Source organism: Diabrotica virgifera, chromosome 4 (genome assembly GCF_917563875.1).
Source record: "Diabrotica virgifera virgifera chromosome 4, PGI_DIABVI_V3a".
NCBI classification, from domain to species: domain Eukaryota; kingdom Metazoa; phylum Arthropoda; class Insecta; order Coleoptera; family Chrysomelidae; genus Diabrotica; species Diabrotica virgifera.
This window is the reverse complement of record NC_065446.1, coordinates 11,663,308-11,683,700: the sequence shown is the minus strand read 5'-3', so window position 1 is coordinate 11,683,700 and position 20,393 is coordinate 11,663,308. Positions and strand designations below refer to the sequence as shown.

At 32.9% G+C, this 20,393-nt stretch overlaps 1 protein-coding gene across 1 annotated transcript; it reads left to right on the top strand.

Annotated features, from left to right (window-relative positions):
* The first annotated feature begins 996 nt into the window (after positions 1-996).
* LOC114334939 (glucose transporter GlcP-like) lies at positions 997-19,211 on the top strand. Its single transcript, XM_028285075.2, has 2 exons — positions 997-1,290; positions 13,303-19,211. Exons 1-2 carry the CDS (start codon positions 1,212-1,214, stop codon positions 14,628-14,630), a joined length of 1,407 nt encoding a protein of 468 aa, XP_028140876.1. The 5' UTR covers positions 997-1,211; the 3' UTR covers positions 14,631-19,211.
* Positions 19,212-20,393: the final 1,182 nt, after the last annotated feature.

Here is a 20,393-nt window from a genome sequence, read left to right as displayed (position 1 = left end):
TTAAACCGACCTTAATGAAATTTACAGTATTATTTTACTATATTATAAAGTTTTTCTGGGTAAAATATAAAGGTCCTAAGTGTAGCATAAATGGTTGAAAAACGTAAAATGCAAATACTTGTTTTTGTATGGTTTTTTTTTCGTAATTATTGCTATTTTGCATTAAGGGTGACTATTTTTTAAATTTTCAACTAACTCTATATTGTAGTAAATGTAATTACGCAACTTTTATGTCAGTACAACTTTTCTCAGAAATAGATAGTTTTAAAGTTATAATCAAAAAAACAATAAAAAAATCAAATTTTTCCTTCATATTGTGATATTTGGATTATTTAAACAATGTTCCGGACCATTTTGAGTGGGAGGATAACTTAAATATTATTATTTGAGTTATTTTCAAGCAATTTCTGCAAAACAATTTGAGTCACCTCTCAACGTCCACCTCAAAACAGATGCGCGCTGGACTAAATGTAGATGTCCTTAATAGAATCAACCAAGATCTCTTTTCGAAACTATCAAGAAAAGGTCGTTGGTGCTTAAAAGATCTACCCATTCTCGTTGGATAGATGTCTTCCTAGAACCTACTAGTTTGTTAAATAGTCCATCCATGAAATCCTGAGACACCCAGGATGAGAAATGAATATGAGGATTCAAGACTCGGATTCCAAGGGTTAATGTGTTAAGGGGTTAAGGGATTTAAACAAAGGATTTTTAGCTATTGTCACTCTTATTTTCACTTTCAGGCACCCTCCCATTGATGTTTAATGTGAATGTGTTTAATGACCTATAAAGTTGATGTGTCTAATTATAAATTAAGACAAAAATAAAATATGATTTTCTTTTATCCATTTTTTTATTACTGTTAATTTGATATCAATCATTTTATACCGTACTAAATTGGTAATAAAAATTGTTTATTGCCATAAAGTACAAAAGTATAAAACTGATTACCTACTTATTAAAAACTGAAATGTAAATACATTGTGAAATGTATAGTTAAATTGTTAAATTTGTTATTCAAGTTTATCACATCGCTTATTAACAAAAAACGGCTTTTTGCGATAAAATACAAATTTATCAAATTAATTACTTATGTTAATGTCTATGTACGCCGTACTGGAAAGAATAATAAAAATAAGTGCATAATACTCAAACTAGGCAAATAACGACTTACCTTGGAGCTACAAATCTTGGAGCCATTTATTACAAACATGAAATGCTTAGTCACGGACAGTGCTACCGTTAGACCTAGTGTAGGGTCCAGATTGATGTTCTTTTCGGCACTTTCAGGTAATAATCTATTACTATAATAATTATACTTACTGTATCCAGTATACCTAATGAAACAAAGGTCACATAATGCCAACTTGCGCTTTTACCCTGAGGATGCCACCCCATCCCGGGTGAAAATTATTTTATTAAAAATAATACCATAAATCGATAGAGGGATAAATTGTAAGCAAAATTTATTAAATAAAGTTATTAGCATAAATCAATACTTTTTGAGTTACTAAAGATCAAAGATTTTATTTTTTCGTAAAAAATGTATGTTTTAAAGCTGTTTTTCACGTATAACTAAATATAAGTTATTATTACAAGAAGTGAAGATAATAAAAAACTGAATACACTTCTCACTTAGAAAACTAAACTAATGTTAATATAGAGTGAGTTATAGGTAATTTAATGTATATTTTTTTCGACGAGTACTCAAATCTATGTTATGTATTCAGTATTCAAGGTTAAATAACGGCAAAACGATGCATTTTATAAAATAGATATACCTTCTAAGCACTTGTCAAAGAACTTCGGAATACCTATCAAATGAGCTTCAGAAGAAGGTAATATCTTCAATATTAAGCAAGTTTTGATGAAAATAAGAGAATCCCTTTCGAAATTTTTAGGAAAAGTGAAAAATAAAACACACGTTGTTTACACAAAATTTAAAATTTATAGTAATTCTTACAAGAACTTCTTTATATTAGCATGAGTAATGATTTCAACAATTTTGACCGGTTTAAAATACATACTTTTGAAAAAAAAAATTAAAAAATTCAGAATTTTTAGAATCGTAATTTTCATTTTCTTTTGATAATAACTCCGAAATACTCAATATACGTAAAAAATTATATATAACCAAATTTTAGGTTTTTATGTAACAGGGGCCATTTAACCTTTTATTTTAAAAAAATTAAGGGGTTTAAAAGATTAATTTTAACGTGACACAATAGCCCTTAGATTTAGCTTTCAAACAGTTTGTAGGTCAATCTGATATCGTAAAAATTGAAGTTATTTAAGAAAAACCATAACATTTTTTGGAAAATTTTTTAAAAGATAAATTTTGAAAAATTTTTTAGCATAAATTTTAATGCTATCAACTTGTACGGGCTCATTTAATATATATTTATAATAGTTCAGAGAAATAAGGAAAAAAAATATCCTGTTGGTGACACAACCCCCTCCAGGCCAAGACCAAATTTTTTGGGTAGTATGGACATCTATATTAATAACCTATATGTTTCCTGCAGCCTATTTTGATGATATACATAGTTATAAACAAATGAAGATCAAAAAACGGTAAATTTTCAATTTTTTCGTCTATAACCAAAAAGGTAAGTATTTTAAACAAATTTGAGAGTAGGAAGCTCATAAATCGTATAAAAAACTTTAATATGGCGTTCACTGAATATGTCTATCCTTATTGGTTGCTTAGAAAATTGCAAAATAAATCATAAATTTTGAGTTTTTCTATATATTCATAACTTATGTAAAAATTAACTTAGAACGTTCTTATTACACGGAAATCTGAGACTTCTGGTGCTTACATCATACCCTAAATTTCAAAGCAAATGGTCAAATAGTTTAAAAGGTATTTAATTTGTTTATCCAAAATTAATTTTTTGCAATGCTATAAGTAGAGACTGGAAAATATGCACTAAAAAATGTCTAAAATATGCATGCAATATGCATTTTAAAACAACTGAATATGCACAATTAACATGCAAATATGCATTTATATATGCACTTATTTTTATATGAATAATTTTATGGTTTACGTTAAATACATAAATAAATAAAAAATAATAAAAATAAATAAATAGGTTTGAATTTAAACCAAATTGTATTATTATTTCTTAATATATTTTTTTAACTTCAGGTTTTGTGACAAATAAAACGGCAAAATATTTTATTTTGACCACAAGATAAATAAGAGTACAATAAAATAAATGTACATATTTTTATTGTTACAATATTGATTCATATTTTCTAAACTAATATTATAAAAAGAGTACAATAAAACAAATTTACATATTTTTATTGTTACAATAAATAATCATATATTGATTCATATTTTCTAAACTAATATTATGTCTTCTATCTGTTAATATTTGTTTATAGGCAGAAAAAGATCTCTCAACGTCACAAGATGTAATTGGGGCATATTTAAACTTTGCTATTAGAGACGGATCCATATTAATATTTTCATCGAAGTTTCCAAAATTGATTATATTATTTATTGAACGCAATAAAGTGAAACCCTCATTTTTGTTTACAACGTCATCAAGTTTATCTTTAATTTTTACTCCAATTTCCCCATTCAGATTTGTTATTTTCTGTTTAACCGAATCAACAATAGACATACTATTGTGAAGACATAAATTTTGAGCCTCTAATTTTGTAATTGAACTTTCAATGATATCGAAATTCGATTTTATATACAACAATTGATTTTTAATAGACTTTTCTTTAAAAATATTTTGACAGTTATCAATAGCGGTACAAGTCGGATCAAAACTTGAAATAACGCTTTTGATGTCGTCGTAGTGTTCAGATAAAAATATAGCACTTTTAAGCCAAGTTCCCCATCTGGTTAATACTGGTTCTGGTGGTAAAGGAATATCGGGAAGCATCTCCCTATATACCTGTACACGTAGTGGTGCTTTCAGAAATACTTTTTTTACATTATTTATTAAGGTGTTTACATTGGGAAATTCAATTCTAACTTTCTCTGCAACTCTGTTTAGGCCGTGCGCCAAACATGTACAGTGAATTAAATTAGGGAAAAAGATTTTAAGATTGGATGCAGCTTTCATCATATATGAGGCGGCATCACTAATCATTAATAATATTTTTTCAAATGGTACTTGATCAGGTAAAAAAAAATTTGTTAGGGATTCGTTAACAAATCTAGCTATTGTAGCATAGTTTGTTTTTTCCAAACATTTTACACTAATTAAGTATGAGTTTTTAAAATCGCCAGAGTCGTTAAGAACTCCAACAATTAGATTCGCAATTTGTCGACCCTTTGTATCCGTTGTTTCGTCGACGGAAATCCAAAGATATTCGGCTTTTAACTGATTTTTAATACTCGTCATCACATCTTTGTAACATGCACTGACATATTTTTTCCGAAGAGTTGAAGAACTTGGTATTTGAGCTGGTTTATCTTTAATCTTGCAATAAGTTTTTAAAAAGTTTTGACACGATTTATGTTCTAACTTGTGCAGAGGGATATTGCAGTTCAAAAAAAAATGGCATAAATCCTTTGCAAAGGTTTCTTGCCCAACTGACGTATTCTGAATCTGCAAACTGTTCTGTAGAATCTGCTGGCGAGGTTTATTATCATTTTTTGATAGCTTAGTTTGGTGAAGTGAAGTTTTTATGTGTTGAACTACTTGGAATTTCTTTTGACATGGAATCTGGAATATAATGATAATGATGTTTTAGATGTTTTCGTAAATAGATACCTACATTAAAATGATCAAACTTTTTAAACCTCCCCCAATTTTTTTTTATTTCTCAAAGTGAAATTGAAATCGTCAAACAATAAAGTACAGTCAGTGTACCGTAGTATACAGGGTGGGCCACTCTCAACACCTCGCTCTGTATAAGCCAAACCGTTGCGAACTTTAAAAAACAGTTTTTGAAGAAATGGGACGGTTTGTCATTTTAGAATAGACAGACACATAGATGTGCAAAGAAGTTTGATAAGTTTAAAAATCTATTGAAGTGGAGAACTTACCTTTTTATCACAAATGGTGCAAAACATACTTTCACTGTCGATAACTTTTAGATGATTGTTACTTCCAATCCAACTTCTGAGAAGACTTGATTTTTCCCTTGCTACTTTAGGCATTTTCACAATAATAATAAAATGATTTTTTTACACAGTATAGTCAATAACTTGCAATCACAAAAGTTGAATAATCGGCGATTGATTTAAGACTAACCATTCATAAAATAAAATAATCTATCCTACCCTTAAAATGCTTAAAATTTCGTTTTGGTTGGTTTTCCCAGAATAATTCATAGTTGGCCGACACCAGCAGAAAGTACAGGTAATATTTGTAATGTTATTCAAAATATAATCGGTATTTACTTAGGTAATTTGTAAATTCTGAGAAGTCTATAAATCTTAAATATCCGGATAATGATACCTGCAGCTATAAATAACGCCCATTATGTTTATGGGTACAACAACAAAGGAGCTTAACAGCAAAATATTTACTTTCACATTTTATTTTAATGGATGTTGATGTTACTAATATATACCTTATTTTTAAATGGGGTAGAGTAAATTCCCATCAAAATATGCATTTATATGCTCTTAAATCTCCAAATATGCAAGGCATATGCATTTATGAAAAACATGAGAAATATGCAGCATATATATGCATATGCATTTTGCATATAATCCAGTCTTTAGCTATAAGTCATAAAATGATGAAGTTACACTAATACTTTGGATAGTTTATGAAAGAAGAAGATTTACACTACTTATTTAATTAAAAGAAAATTACAAAAAATAATTCTAAATACTGCAAAATTATTTTACAAAAACATGCGAATTAAAAAATGGGGGGCTAACTTCGTCGCTAATTTTCCTAGGACAATTGTTTTTCGTTCTAAATGTGTATAAAAATGCAGTCTTTCCAAATATGAAAAATAATTTTTCTACGGGTAACGGTTAAAAAGTTATTCTAATTGTTTATAAATGAGCAAACATCGACGAGTTTTTGCGAAATAATTTTACACTGTTTAAAATTACTTTTCGTAATTTTTTTTTCAATTAAGTCAATAGTATAAATGTTTTTCTTCCATAAACTGTCAGAAGTATTACTGTAACCTCATAATTTTCTGACTTATAGTGTTGCAGAAAAAATGAATTTGGGATAAACAATTTAAATAAATTTTAAACTAATTGACCAATTGCTTTGAAATTTAAAATATAATTTAAGCACCACAAGTCTCGGTAATTTGTGTAATAAGAAGATTCTAAGGTAATTTTTACATAAGTTATGAATATTTATAAAAACTCTAAATTTATGATTTATTTTGAAATTTTCTAAGCAACCAATAAGCACAGACATATTCAGCGAACGCCATATTGAAATTTTTTAGACGATTTATGAGTTTCTTACTCTCAAATTTGTTTAGAATGCTTAACTTTTTGGTTATAGACGAAAAAGGCGAAAATTTACCGTTTTTTGATCTTCATTTGTTTATAACTATGTATATCATCAAAATCGGCAGCAGGAAACATAAAGGTTATTAATATAGATGTCCATAATACTCAAAAAATTTGGTTTCGGCCTGGAGGGGGATGTGTCACGAGAAAAATCTTATTTCTCTGGACTATAAGTACTTTGGCAAATGTTTAATAAGTTTATGTTATAAAATGCATCATTTTCCCGTTATTTAAGTTTGAATACTTAGATTCGAGTAAAAAGTTGAAAAAATTTTACATTCAATCACGTATAACTCACTTTTAGTTAATACTAAAAGGTTTTTCTGGTAAGGAGTTTATTTAATTTTTTATTAGCTTAAATTTTCGGAATAACAAAAAATTTTTAAAAATTTATAGTTTTTGAGTTATCTATAGAAAATTGGCTATAAGCATGCATTTCTCTTACGAAAAATTAAAATCTTTGATAACTCAAAAAGTTTTAATTTGTTTTAATAACTTTATATTTTATAACAAATTTAGCTTAAAATTTGTCCGTTTATCGAATTATGGGGATATTTAAAAAAAAATAATTTTCACCCTCAAGAAGGGGTGGCATTCACCCCCAGCATAAAAGCGCAAGTTGACACCATGTCACCTTTGTTCCTTGAGATATCCTCTAACCAATCACCAATTTTCGTGCAAATCGATGGAGGTTCAACGAAATCGGAGGTAATAGCTCATATCCACCTTCAGTTACATCGTTTGAGATCATCAGTCCAACGTGTTGATGGATGACCTCTGCTCCGGGAGGCATTATCTCTTGGTCTCCATTCCCGTATCCACCTGTTACCTGTCATTTGAGCCACGTGACCTGTCCAGTTCCATTTCATTGTTGCTATTCTCTCTACTGCGTCAGCCACTCGTGATCTTTGTCGCAGCAGGCGGTTTGGAATCTTGTCTCTTAGTGAAACGCCCAACAAAGCACGCTTCATCGCCCTTTGATACACATTGTATCTTTTGCACTGTTCTCCTTGTCATGGTCAATATTTTCGCTCCGTAAGTCAACACCGGCAAAACACGCTGATTAAAATTTTTATTTTAAGCAATTTTGGTATGTCAGACGGTGTGAAAATATGGTTCAGCTGGCCGAAGGCTGCCCAAGTCAGTCTTAAATAAAGGAAAAACTCAACATGTTTGGTTTTTTTCCAATGCGAATATTTTGGTCTATGAATTTTGTATCTACACATATCTCTTCGCTGATTGCAAGATTCACAGACCATATATACTTATAGACGTTTCACGACCATGTTAATCTTTCGGATCGAATTAACTCCATCTCTTGATTGGAATGGGAACTAAACTAACAAATTTTAGTTACCTGGGAATTTCAACTTATAAATTTTGCGGGATTTTTGATGACATTTCGCAGGAAATTAAAACAACAGAAAGACAATTCAATGTTTTATTCAATATTTTACTGAAAACTTCAAATATTCCAATTTATTTTCAAAATGCTAAACACTACTGCCATGTGTCACGTGAAAGCACTGATGTGTAATATTGAGTTGAATGAAAATTTTTGAAAAAATCTTGTAGGATGATTGTTTAGATAAATATTACCTTATAATCTTTTACAAACTTCCAAAGGCCAGAAATGTTGATGACACACTTGTCTATTGGAATAAACTGTTTCAGGATCTATTATATTGTTTTTTTAAATGTGGAGAAACACAACACGGGATGATCAATGTAAACTAAAAATTCTACTCATAAAAACGGATGGTTAATACAATTGATTAATATTGTGATTAAATCTAATTAAAAACGTAACACCACTATAATAAAATAATTAAAGCACAAACTGTAAAATAAAAAGTAAATAACAAATGAATTTAATTGTCAACTGTCAGTTGTTAAATATGACAAGAAAATTGACTGACAGCGACATCTCTGGATTGGAATGGTAACTAATTTGCTGTCTTGACCTTGACAATTTACGTGAAACGTCTATGAGTATGTATGGTTTTTGGCAAGATTTGTCATCATCTGAGTATCAGTTATACCAATTTTCAATCCCCCTCCTAGCAAGGAAAGGTAGAGTTGATTTAAAAATCCTTTGACATCATCTATCCTATCATATATTAGCACAATATCATCTGAATATACAGAACTATATTTATTTATTACGAGGAAAACAACGAAAAGCCCTAGATACATAGTTTACTACTTTTTAAACAATTAGAATAATTGAAATAAAAATATAGTAAACAATTTTTTAAATCCAAGACTTTTCGTTAATAAACTGCTTTCTGGCTGCATCCTGTATCTCCAGCTTTTACAATATATAAGCACAGAGACGACGAAAATAGAAGAAAGCAAATAGGACACTTTGGCCACGCATTTACCTTCTCTTCGTCAAGGAAAAGGACCGAAAGACAGTTTCTAAATACTCAAAACTGAGTAAAAATGAAAAATATATAACGGCAGTTTTTGTTTATATTATTTGATTCAGAGTTGGACCACCATCTCCATATAGCTATTTCAGCATCCTCATGCATCCTCAGTGAAGCTATGCAGTCACAAATCTGAAAGAAATATCAACAATCTGCCTATTTAAGGGAAACCATCGCGATACAATGGTTCCACCTTTTGAGACGCAATCTAGCGACATCTCTCTTATTACGAGGAAAACAACGAAAAGCCCTAGATACAAAGTTTACTACTTTTTAAACAATTAGAATGGTAGGGGAGCCCAAGCGGGGATTTTTGCAGTTACTCGAGCGCGTCAGATTAGCATATGGGGAGAAACCTGGTACCCTGCAGATGTACCTCTACCATATATTGGCTCTTAACACAGGGGAGTTCGTTAAGGGGGACCCGAAAAAAAAATCTGTCCCTAAAAAAACTCGAAATTGTCAGATTAAGATAAGGTAAGTTAAGTACATGCAAAAGAGTGTATATTTCAAAAATCTGACGATTTGAGCCGGGCGTAAGGAAATGGGCGAGTCCCAAAGTTTCAGAAGAAAAAAGCGAATATTTCGCGAAATAAATGACAGATCGAAAATCTAAAAAATATGTGCTCAATATTTTTTAAAAATCTATCGAATGATACTAAACACGACTTCCCACGGAGAGGGGTGGGGGGTAAATTTAATATTTTAAATACGAATCCCGCGATATTTCGCGAAATAAACATCAGATCGAAAAACTGTAAAATACACTTATTCAATATTTTTGAAAAATCTATCGAATGGCATCAAACACGACCCCCCTTGGATGTGGGGTGGGGGGTTACTTTAAATCTTAAATAGGAGCCCTCATTTTTTATTGCAGATTTGCACTCCTTACTTAAAAATAAGTAACTTTTATTCGAAACATTTTTTCGAATTGTGGATAGATGACGTTATAATCGGAACAAACGGTTGTTGGAAATGGAAAATTAAATTAAAAAATGGCAAGCGCCCACTAAAATGAAAAACTTTACTTAACTTTTTTTGGTTTTAGGACCTACTCTTCACAACCCAATAGGTCCCCAAAGCGCTCGAGTGACTGCACATTTAGCATACTTTGCTCCCCTACCAGAATAATTGAAATAAAAACATAATAAACAATATTTTAAATCCAAGACTTTTCGTTAATAAACTGCTTTCTGGCTGCATCTTGTATCTCCGGCTTTTACAATATATAAGCACAGAGATGACAAAAATAGGAGAAAGGAGATAGGACACTTTGGCCACGCATTTACCTTCTCTTCGTCAAGGAGAAGGACCGAAAGACAGTTTCTAAATACTCAAAACTGAGTAAAAATGAAAAAGATGTAACGGCAGTTTTTGTTTATATTTGATTCAGAGTTGGACCGCCATCTCCATATAGCTATTTCAGCATCCTCATGCATCCTCAGTGAAGCTATGCAGTCACAAATCTGAAAGAAATATCAACAATCTGCCTATTTAAGGGAAACCATCGCGATACAATGGTTCCAACTTTTGAGACGCAATCTAGCGACATCTCTCTTATTACGAGGAAAACAACGAAAAGCCCTAGATACAAAGTTTACTACTTTTTAAACCATTAGAATAATTGAAATAAAAATATAATAAACAATATTTTAAATCCAAGACTTTTCGTTAATAAACTGCTTTCTGGCTGCATCTTGTATCTCCGGCTTTTACAATATATAAGCACAGAGATGACAAAAATAGGAGAAAGGAGATAGGACACTTTGGCCACGCATTTACCTTCTCTTCGTCAAGGAGAAGGAACGAAAGACAGTTTCTAAATACTCAAAACTGAGTAAAAATGAGACACAGATCATTTTATAAAAGAATCATAAGTTTAACTAATTACAATTATTTTAAACACAACTTGGCTTAAGTATATACAAAAATCTTAACTTCCCTGAAGAAACTAATAAACAATATTTCTCCATCCACTTCTGTATTGTGTCTTTCTTTTCCAGCCCCTCACGTGCATGTGCTTAAGGTCTTCCTCCATTTGATTAATTCACCTTGTTCTGGATAAACCTCTTCTTTTCAGACCTATTAGTCTGCTAGTCATAACTAGGTTAGGCATTCTGTTCGCTGCTGCCATTCTTTCTACATGTCCTAACCATCTGATTCTTTATTAATTGATGAACCTGCTGACGGTAGCTTCTTTTAAAAAGCTATTGATTCATTCTTGGTTGTTCTCTCCCACCCGTCCACTCTCTTCCTTCCTCCGAATACTCGTCTTAGTATTTTCCTTCCCCATCTTTCCAGAGTATCCTCTTCCTTCATATTGTCTATAAAAGTATTTTGAGTTCATTAGACCTCTTAAACTAAATTTTAGAAAAAAACCCTAATCTTTACCCTCGCCTGGCAAGGTCATATTCTGTTCAGAATCGCCTGTCATTGTACACATTTCTTTTAAATGACTTACTCAAACTCATACTTATATTTAAACCTTACAGGAGAGAGTTTATTTTACCCCTTATATGCACTTTTCGATTCACCTGGTAGATCAGGTAGAGACCTGGTAGGCCAGGTCATGGTTTTTAGCCTTGGAGTGCTATGAATAATTATCACTATACAAATGTCTAGCTTTATAGGAAAGCTAGTCGGAGGGTTCATTAGCTCTTAAGCGCTGGTTTCCTCGAAAGCGGCACCGACAAACTGCTATCGTAGAACTGCGATAAATTACGTCAGATTATGGTGAAAAATTCAAGGTTCTTCACTGCGGCAATGGAATGTGCAAACTCAGCAAGCGGTGGCTTCCAACGCATCCGTGGAAACAAACGCTATTATTTTGCATGGTACAGTTTTTTATGACGTCATTCATCGCAGTGTTACGGTCGCAGTTTGTCGGCACCGCTTTCGAGGAAACCAGCGCTTTAGACTACCGGGTTTTGGAAACAGATTTAGTTGTGTGCTAATAACTATACTCAGTGACATTAGAAGTGTTAAACCCAGAAAGAATTATTTCTTGAACTCAATTTTTTGGCAGCACAATGACTACATATATTTAAACTATGATAACAATATCAATGTTTTATCTTTTATAGTTTTTTGTAAAAATAAAGTTTTATCTTTAAATTTTTTTGTGAAAAGAAGGGGACGCGCGTTGCTGTTTTTTATGAAGACCGGTTGGTACAGAATTTTTTAGTTATTATTCCCCAGTCTAATTGTATTCAGTACAAGAATATGCCTCGAGTTCGAAGACACCAAAATTATCCCCATTTTAGCGATTCTGACGTTGGTAGAATTATTGCCTATAGAGATATGGGTTTGTCGTAACGCGCAATCGGCCATCGTGTTAATTGTACGGCAATGAGAGTTATGCGAGTGTGCGTGTGTTGACAAACGAAGGTAGAGGAACACGAAGAAGACCAACTGGTCAACCGAGGCGTACCACAGGGCGTCAAGATAAGCGCTTTACACTCCTGGCTCTGCGAGACCGTTTTGCTACTATGCGTCAAATCGCTGACCAATGGTTTGGAGTAAAAGGTAGACTTGTTACTATGCATACCCCATAATACCGTAGCATTCGACCCTTTGGACTGGTTTCATTCTGCCCACAACGAGTGCTTCCTTTGACCGCGGATCACTGTCATCAACATTTGAATTGGTGCAGAGAACGGCAGCATTGGATGGCAGAATGGTATAATGCAGCATTCATCGATGAATCGCGATTTTGTTTAGACATGCAACATGGTCGTAAGATGATAAGACCCTACCGTGGGGAGCGACGAGATATCGGGTTTGCTGTTAAGAGGCATCTACACAGGACAGTTGGAGTAATAATTTGGTGGGTTATCGCCTATGGTAGCCGATCACCACTTTTGTTTATTCGAGGCAGTATGACAGATGCGCGTTATGTTGATAGCATCTTACAAACTACTTTACTGCCTTATCTGGACAGTCGTCGAAACGCCCTTTTTCAGGTAGACAAGCTGGCGTTAATCTTTTGCCGTGGCTACCCCGTTTACTGGGTTTAAATCCTATCGAACATGTGTAGGATATAATGGGGAGGAGACTGTCCACTTTGCACCATCCTCCATAGACTCTGGTACAGTTAATCCATGATATTCAAGTTGCTTGAAATGTGGTGCCACAAGCAGACATCGATCGTCTCATTTTGTCAATGTCTAGACGTGTACAGAAGTGTATTTAGCTAGGGCCTAGGGTATTATTATATGGGTGTATTATATGTCAATAAAAAGTCTTGCCAATTTTATCGTTTCTTTATTGATGAAAATGCACCATGTTGCCAAAAAAATTAAGTTCAAGAAATGATCCCTTCTGGGTGTAACACTTCTATGTCACTGAGTATATTTTGCATTTTTTCATTAATTTTATTAACAGATTATTATTTTGTTTTAGCGGATTTACTTCTAGTAGCTGTTGGCGGTCTCATGGTATGGGGATCTGCAGCAATACCGATTTTATCATCAAAGAACAACCCTTTGGATAGACCTATTACCCCTTTTCAAATGTCTCTTATACTATCAGCTCCAGCATTCGGCGCACTAATCTCTCTAAACCTTATGGCGTACATTTCTGACCTAATAGGCAGAAGGAAAAGTTTATTATTTTTATCAATCTCTTTTGTTATTTGCTTATGTGGTATAGCATTCGCAAAAAATGTTTATCTTTATTATCTTTTCTTTTTGATAAACGGCTTTAATTTTTCTGGTGTATGCGTTAATGTCGCTACGTACAATAGCGAAATCGTTAATGATGAAAACAGAGCCTGGCTTGGTTGTATTTTGGGACTAGCTTTTCCCGTTGGTAATCTCATTGGTTTCATTCTTGGAGCATATCTGACAACTATTACACAATATACATTGGCTGCTGGTTTTCCCGTATACATACATATATTACTACAATACTTTATAGTTGAATCACCGATGTATCTAGTCTGCAAAAACAAGAAAACAGATGCCCTACTTGCATTGGAAAAGCTGAGATGTTATGAGAAGCCAATCGATAGTGAAATAGAATACAATCACATAGAAAAACTAAGCTTAAAATCTTTGAATAAAAATGGAAAACTTTTTGATATCTTCAGTAACCCTGTAGCAAGTAAAGCTTTTATTATTAGTCTCATGTTAAGCTTTACGCAACAATCATGCGGTATGTATATTGTTATGAACTATGCAGTTCCAATATTCAACGAAGCTGGTGCCATGTTATCGGGTAATGACATAAGTCTCTTACTTGGTGTTTTACAGGTACTAATATATGTTGCAGTGATTTTTTATATTAACAAACTCGGAAGAAGGCCCTTACTGCTTTTTTCGTCGATAGGTTGTGCAATTTCTACAAGTGTGTTAGCAATATATTTCTACTTAAAACAATACAGTCCTGTAACTGCTGCTTCGATATCTGTGGTTCCAGTCATAAGTGCAATGACATTTGTTATTTCATATTCTTCTGGTCTGGGACCGATTACATTGTCATATCTAGGGGAACTATTTTCTAACGAAATTAGAGCTACAGCTGTAGCAACTGTATTAGTTTTAGATGCAGTAGTAGCTTTATCATTAAATTTTACTTTCCCGTTGTTAGTTGATTATTTCGGAATATACATGTGTATGTCAATTTATAGTTTGTCAGCACTTACTGGATTTGTATTAATGGCTAAATTTTTACCGGAAACAAGGGGGAAGAGTCTTATCAAGATACAGGAGAGTTTAAAAGAATGGTAAAAAAATGAGAGGAATACATCTACTTGTGATTATTATCCTGTCGGATTTTGGTTATTATCACAGCTATTTGTGTTTTATCGAAAACCGGTCTAGATGGTCTACTGTGCCTGACATTGTCACTATACGTCATTATCACGTCATTTTAGGTGCTTGCAAATTATACATAAAATATGTTAAAAAACTAATTAAAATCCTTCATAAACAGTATATTTATATTTAAAAAGGCTCTTACGGGTTATAACACAGAACGCTTTTGGAATAAAAATGCCATCGTCAGTGCTGCTTACCTAAAATACGTATGTATAATGTATACTAGGCCGGGCCGAATTTTTTTTTTAATTTTTCTACACGGCTAGTTGCCAAAAGTTGGGACTAGTATTTATATAATACAAATTTGGGCCGGTTTAAAAAATATTTACCCGGGCCCCCTGGCCCTTAAAAATTTTTTCTTTGGGTCGAAATTTTTTTTTAAATTCTTGTACAAGGCTAGTTACATAAAGTTGTAACTAGTATTTATATAATCCCATACCAAATTTGGGACGATTTAGAAAGTAATTAACCGGGTCCCCGGCCTTTAAAGAATTTTTATATTGTTAAAAAAATGTTTGGGGCTATTAAAGAAGCTTCTGTTATCATATTCTATTATTAAGCAAAAGAAAGATAATACAGTAGACAGGAAAAATACTTAAGGTTTTAAATGCCGTTTTAGAAGATCTAAACTAAATCTTCAAAGATAATACAGTGCTGGTCATCGACAAAAATAAAATTTCGGAGAGGAGTTAAGGGAAACACACGGCAACCCCAGCACGGGAATAAAAATTTAAACAAGTCAATATTTAAGTGCTACACTTTGATGAAAGGAAGGATCAAACCATGGTATTCGGAAAGGCGAGACGAATTATGAAAACTAAAGACCATATAGCTTTAATTGAAGGACCCGGTAGTTTATATTTTGGGTACTTGGATCTTAGCCAGTCTCGTGTCTTAGATATTGTCGAAGGAATATTATACTACTTACCAAGCCATAATATAGATCTATGCAAATTAGGTGTTATGGGATGTGATGGTTAAAATGTAAATACGGGCTGGAAGGTGGAATCATACGAATTATAGAAAGGCGAGTAAATAAACCGTTACAGTGGAGTGTATGCCCGTTGCACGCTAATGAACTTCCCTTGCGATATTTGCTGCAAAAACTAGATGACCACACAAAAGGTCTCAATTTATATTCTGAGCGGATTGGATCCCTTCTTTCCAATTACGAAAAAATGCGTGTTATTAAATTTAACACCATAGAAGCTGTCCTGTCTCTTGTAAATGAAAATGATCCAAGTTCAGATCAATAGTATTTGTCCAAACTATCCTAAGCAATAGTTGGAGATAGAATATGTTCTCAAAGTTGGGCAGAGAGAAGTCCAGGATGGCACAAACACGTTGGTTCACGACAGCGAACCGCATTCTTAGAGTTTATGTAGCTACAACTGATCCTTGAGAAAGCTTAAAGATTTTAGCGGAGTTTGTAATACAAGTATATTCACATATATGAGGTTTGAGATAAAAACACAGCCAAAATTGGAATATGGTGCCAGGCATCTATGGAAATCAATGCAGCCCTCGAAAGATTTTCCGAATAATGTCTCATCAATTTATCAATAAAGTTATTTAAGACCATGCTTAATTTGCGCACCCGGAAATCATTCAAATTTGTATGTTAACAGATTAACGTCAACGTATTAGAGAAGATGCTCTCAGAAGGATTTTAAAATGTAGGAAAGCCGGTATAAAAATTGTGCTCTAATACAGCATTTAGCAGACGAAGAATAATTGTGGGACATGGTGAAACAATTTCCAAAGTTTGACAATTTTCCTTGCCATACTCAAGCAGTGGAGAGGTGTGTGAAGATAATTACTGATGCATCAATAAAAGTGTGTGGTGAAGAATCTAGAGATGGTTATATTCGAGCTAAACTTGATGCCAGAAAGAATTAGCCAATATTTGAAAGTAAATGTCGACACTATGCTTCAAGGAATGAGCAATGAACAAAAATGTCGAGCCAAGGAGGGTGGGCGAGTGGAACTCACCGTGCAGCAACCTCATCGTGGTGAGTTCTGGGTTAAATTAATATACGAAATAATGTTAAACATGTGCATAATAGTTCAATATAAAAACCTTTTGTGCCGAATATTGATTCAAGCAAAAAGCTGCACAGTTCACAGCTCAAAAATAGTAAATAAATATGCATTGGTTACCCCTCTTTTTTATTTTTAGTCCTGGAGGCCGGTTAAATCTTTTTAGATCATGATGAAATTTTTTTAACAAGATAGTAGCATTGATAGTAATATCTTAGACACTAGCCCGCCCCAAAAATAAAGCAAAAAAAATAATTTTTTTAGGCCCCGGTCAAAAATAATTTAATTCGGCCTATGTTTGGTACACATTATTAGGAATACCATACACAACTTTTTTTTACTAGCCCGTTTAAAATTCCCAAAAATTTTTTTTGCCCTTTTTCGGCCCGGCCTAATGTTACCCACTTTAATTAACGCTTAACCACTAACACGTGGTGTGTCATGCCTTGTCGAAATAGTATATTGTACAACAAGTGCAGAAAGGTACTAATTTCTTACGAGTTGGAAAAGTTGCGGTGAGAGCGCAAGCGAGTGCCGCAATTCAAAAAGTAAGAAATTACCTTTCTGCACGTGATACACACTATATTTTTTCTACAACAACAGTTTTTGCTAAAAATAAAAATCACAATTTCCAAACGAAAATACGAAATTATAAATTTTAAACTGTATTTAGTTAATACTAATCAATTTAAATTCCCTATACCTAAACAAATTACACAGAAATCAGTTAAAAAATTAATGCACTGCTTTAATTTGTTTGAATTTAAACTATTTTAAATAAATTATTACAAAATAATGTCACATTTGACGTTATATTTGTGCAGTTATGGATTTCCACCAGACCTACTTCATTCGACGTATCTTGCTGAGGTTGCTAAATCCTTATTGGTTAATTGATAACTATAAAATGTTTATTAAAAATAAAATTGTAAAATAAAACAGTTGTAACATCCATAATTTAATTTCTATTCGATAATTAAGTATAATAATTGTTTACAGGTTGTATACTGCCCTCCTAAGCCAAAAGGGCGTATCTCATTTTGCCATATTTTCGTAAAAGGTGTTTTAATATGGTGTTTATACCAATACGCATCAAATTTACTAAGCGAAACAGACGTATCTCGCGTTGTTGAAGCTGTTTCATTCGAGATACGTCTTTTTCGCTTAGTAAATTTGATGCGTATTGGTATAAACACCCTATTAAAAAACCTTTTACGAAAATATGGCAAAATGAGATATGCCCTTTTGGCTTAGGAGGGCAGTATAGTTGTCTGCACTTTAACCACAGATGTAAACAGAATATAATAACGTTACTCAGAATGAGGTAGTCATTTGTAAAATACCAAACGTAAAGTTCAAAAATAATGTTTTAAAGTAGCGAATTTTACAGTTTTCTCGGTCATGAGTTAAATCGGTCCTTTTTTCACTATCAAATCTAATATCTTAAATAAAACCATTTTGTCTAAACATGTTATAATTATATTTATGGTTTTATTGTGGAATGTAATGGTACTATGCAGAAAAGAACTTTCCGGCACAGAAACGTCACTTTTCTGCACACTAATGTCATAAATCTTATAGGGGAAATGAGGGTAAGATGGAAGGATAGGGCAAGATGGAAATTACCTATAAAACCCGAACTGCGCAATAAAGCGCCCGGATCCACACTCACACAGATGCAGGCGAACCTCTTCCATTTACAAACGATGGCTCAATCAGTTCAGGTCAGCTAATGAGTGTACACGCTTCCTTCTTAGTTTTGCAGTTAAATATTACGCAATTATTGAATTTTTGTGATCCGATTATTTAAACAAGGTGTATAATATTATTATTATGCATTTATACAAAGTATCTACTAGGTACAGGTTATCTGAATTTATATTTAAATAAGAGAAATAATAAAGCATTTTTAAAATATTGATATTTTTATTGGAAAGGGGCATATTTGCAAGATGGAAAATTGCAACTTAGGGCAAGTTGGAAGATAATAGTTAGGCAAAAATAACAGCAAGGGAATAGGAACCTGCGAGAATAAAAGAAAAGGTAAAGGAAAAGGGACAAAAACAGAAAAAGTTAAAAATATTGTACAACATTTAGAACAGTCTTCACAAAATGATGTGTTCTGTGTATGTGGTGAACGTTATGTGGCACCATCCACAGAGGACTGGGTACAATGTCCTGTATGTAATGGTTGGGCACATAAATTGTGTACCGACACAGAAGATGGCAGTTTTATGTGTGTAAACTGTAAAATGTAGTGCTTTCCTCTACATTCCATCTTGCCCGAACAAGCTTTCCATCCTGCCCTCAGGGTAAGGGCAAGATGGAATTTTTGACATTATTTTTTAATTACTCATAAAAAAATTCTACTTATTATTAATAACATTTAATGGCTGACTTTTGTAACTGTATAAGATCTCTTTCAAGAACGATTAAAATGAAAGTTTTGTATTACGTTGTTTTATTTTTTTACACATCATAAATTTAAGCCTTCCATCTTGCCCTCCCTTCCCCTACTGTGAGAAAATTAAATTTTGTTAACATAAAACTGTGTAGAAAAGTGCACTTTGAATAGTGGTTTTACAAAAATATGTCTTGTTGTAAAACTTGTTTACTAAAAGATTTCTAGAACATTATTTCTGTACCTTTAAATGTGTGATTTGACCTGCGCCCAACCGTTGCAGTTTTAGTAAGGTTTAGTCTTGAAGCTACGTTGACGTAAAATTTTCTTTCGGTATCACGTACAACGTACAGCATGGCAGTGTTTACGTTTCTATAGTTAAAAGCAGTCCAGTGTATTCTTTCGCCATTAGTATGGCAGCAAATTCATCCAGTTATTCTACTTTCAAGTAGAAAGCACTATTTTACTTTTTGTGAGTTACCAATACTGAAGCTTTTTTGTAATTCGGTTTATACCTAAAGGCTTTTGTAAGAACCTCCACCATTTTTTTTAAATATTATGCATTCGGCCGCATATGAAATGCCTCCCGAAAAAGGGTATCTTACCTGTCGCTAAAATGATCACATATGAATTGCCTCCCAAGCTTTAAATAAATTATGTACATGCTTCTAATGTTTACGTGAAGGTGAAACGTTGCCACATCTTAGTCCCTTTGTAAATTTTTGACAAAATTGGTATTTTGTTTCAACCTTTATGTATTAAACATTATTCACACTAGGCGGTATTTATAAATTTCAACTCCTTATACAGGGTGTCCAGAAACTCTACCGACAAACGAAGACAGGAGATTCCTCAGATAATTTTAAGACAATTTAATCCAATTCACCTAGTCCGAAAATGCTTCCTAAGGGAGCTAGAGCTCTTTGAAGATGGCGCCATGTAATTAGTTTTTCGTAAATACCTCCAGAACGCTTCTATTCAGAAAAACGAAAATTTGTATACATATTTACTTTCCAGAAATGAATCGATTCCATCCATTGCGAATTTCTAGTACCGGTCATAGGCGTCCGTTTTGGGTAGGACACCGGTTATTTTATCGCATACCTTTTTTGTCTTCAACTTTTAAGCATTTTTGATACGGGATTATTAAATTGTGAGGTATTCTAGTACTGAAAGGTACTCTTACATTAAGTCGGTAGGACACACCGTTTTCTAGAAAAATCGATTTAAAA

Excerpts from the sequence above, each read along its gene's own strand:
- LOC114334939 (XM_028285075.2), top strand. The coding sequence starts at position 1,212 with ATGAAATGCTTAGTCACGGACAGTGCTACCGTTAGACCTAGTGTAGGG. Across the intron at positions 1,291-13,302 it reads GTTCTTTTCGGCACTTTCAG|CGGATTTACTTCTAGTAGCT; the intron begins GTAATAATCTAT and ends ATTTTGTTTTAG.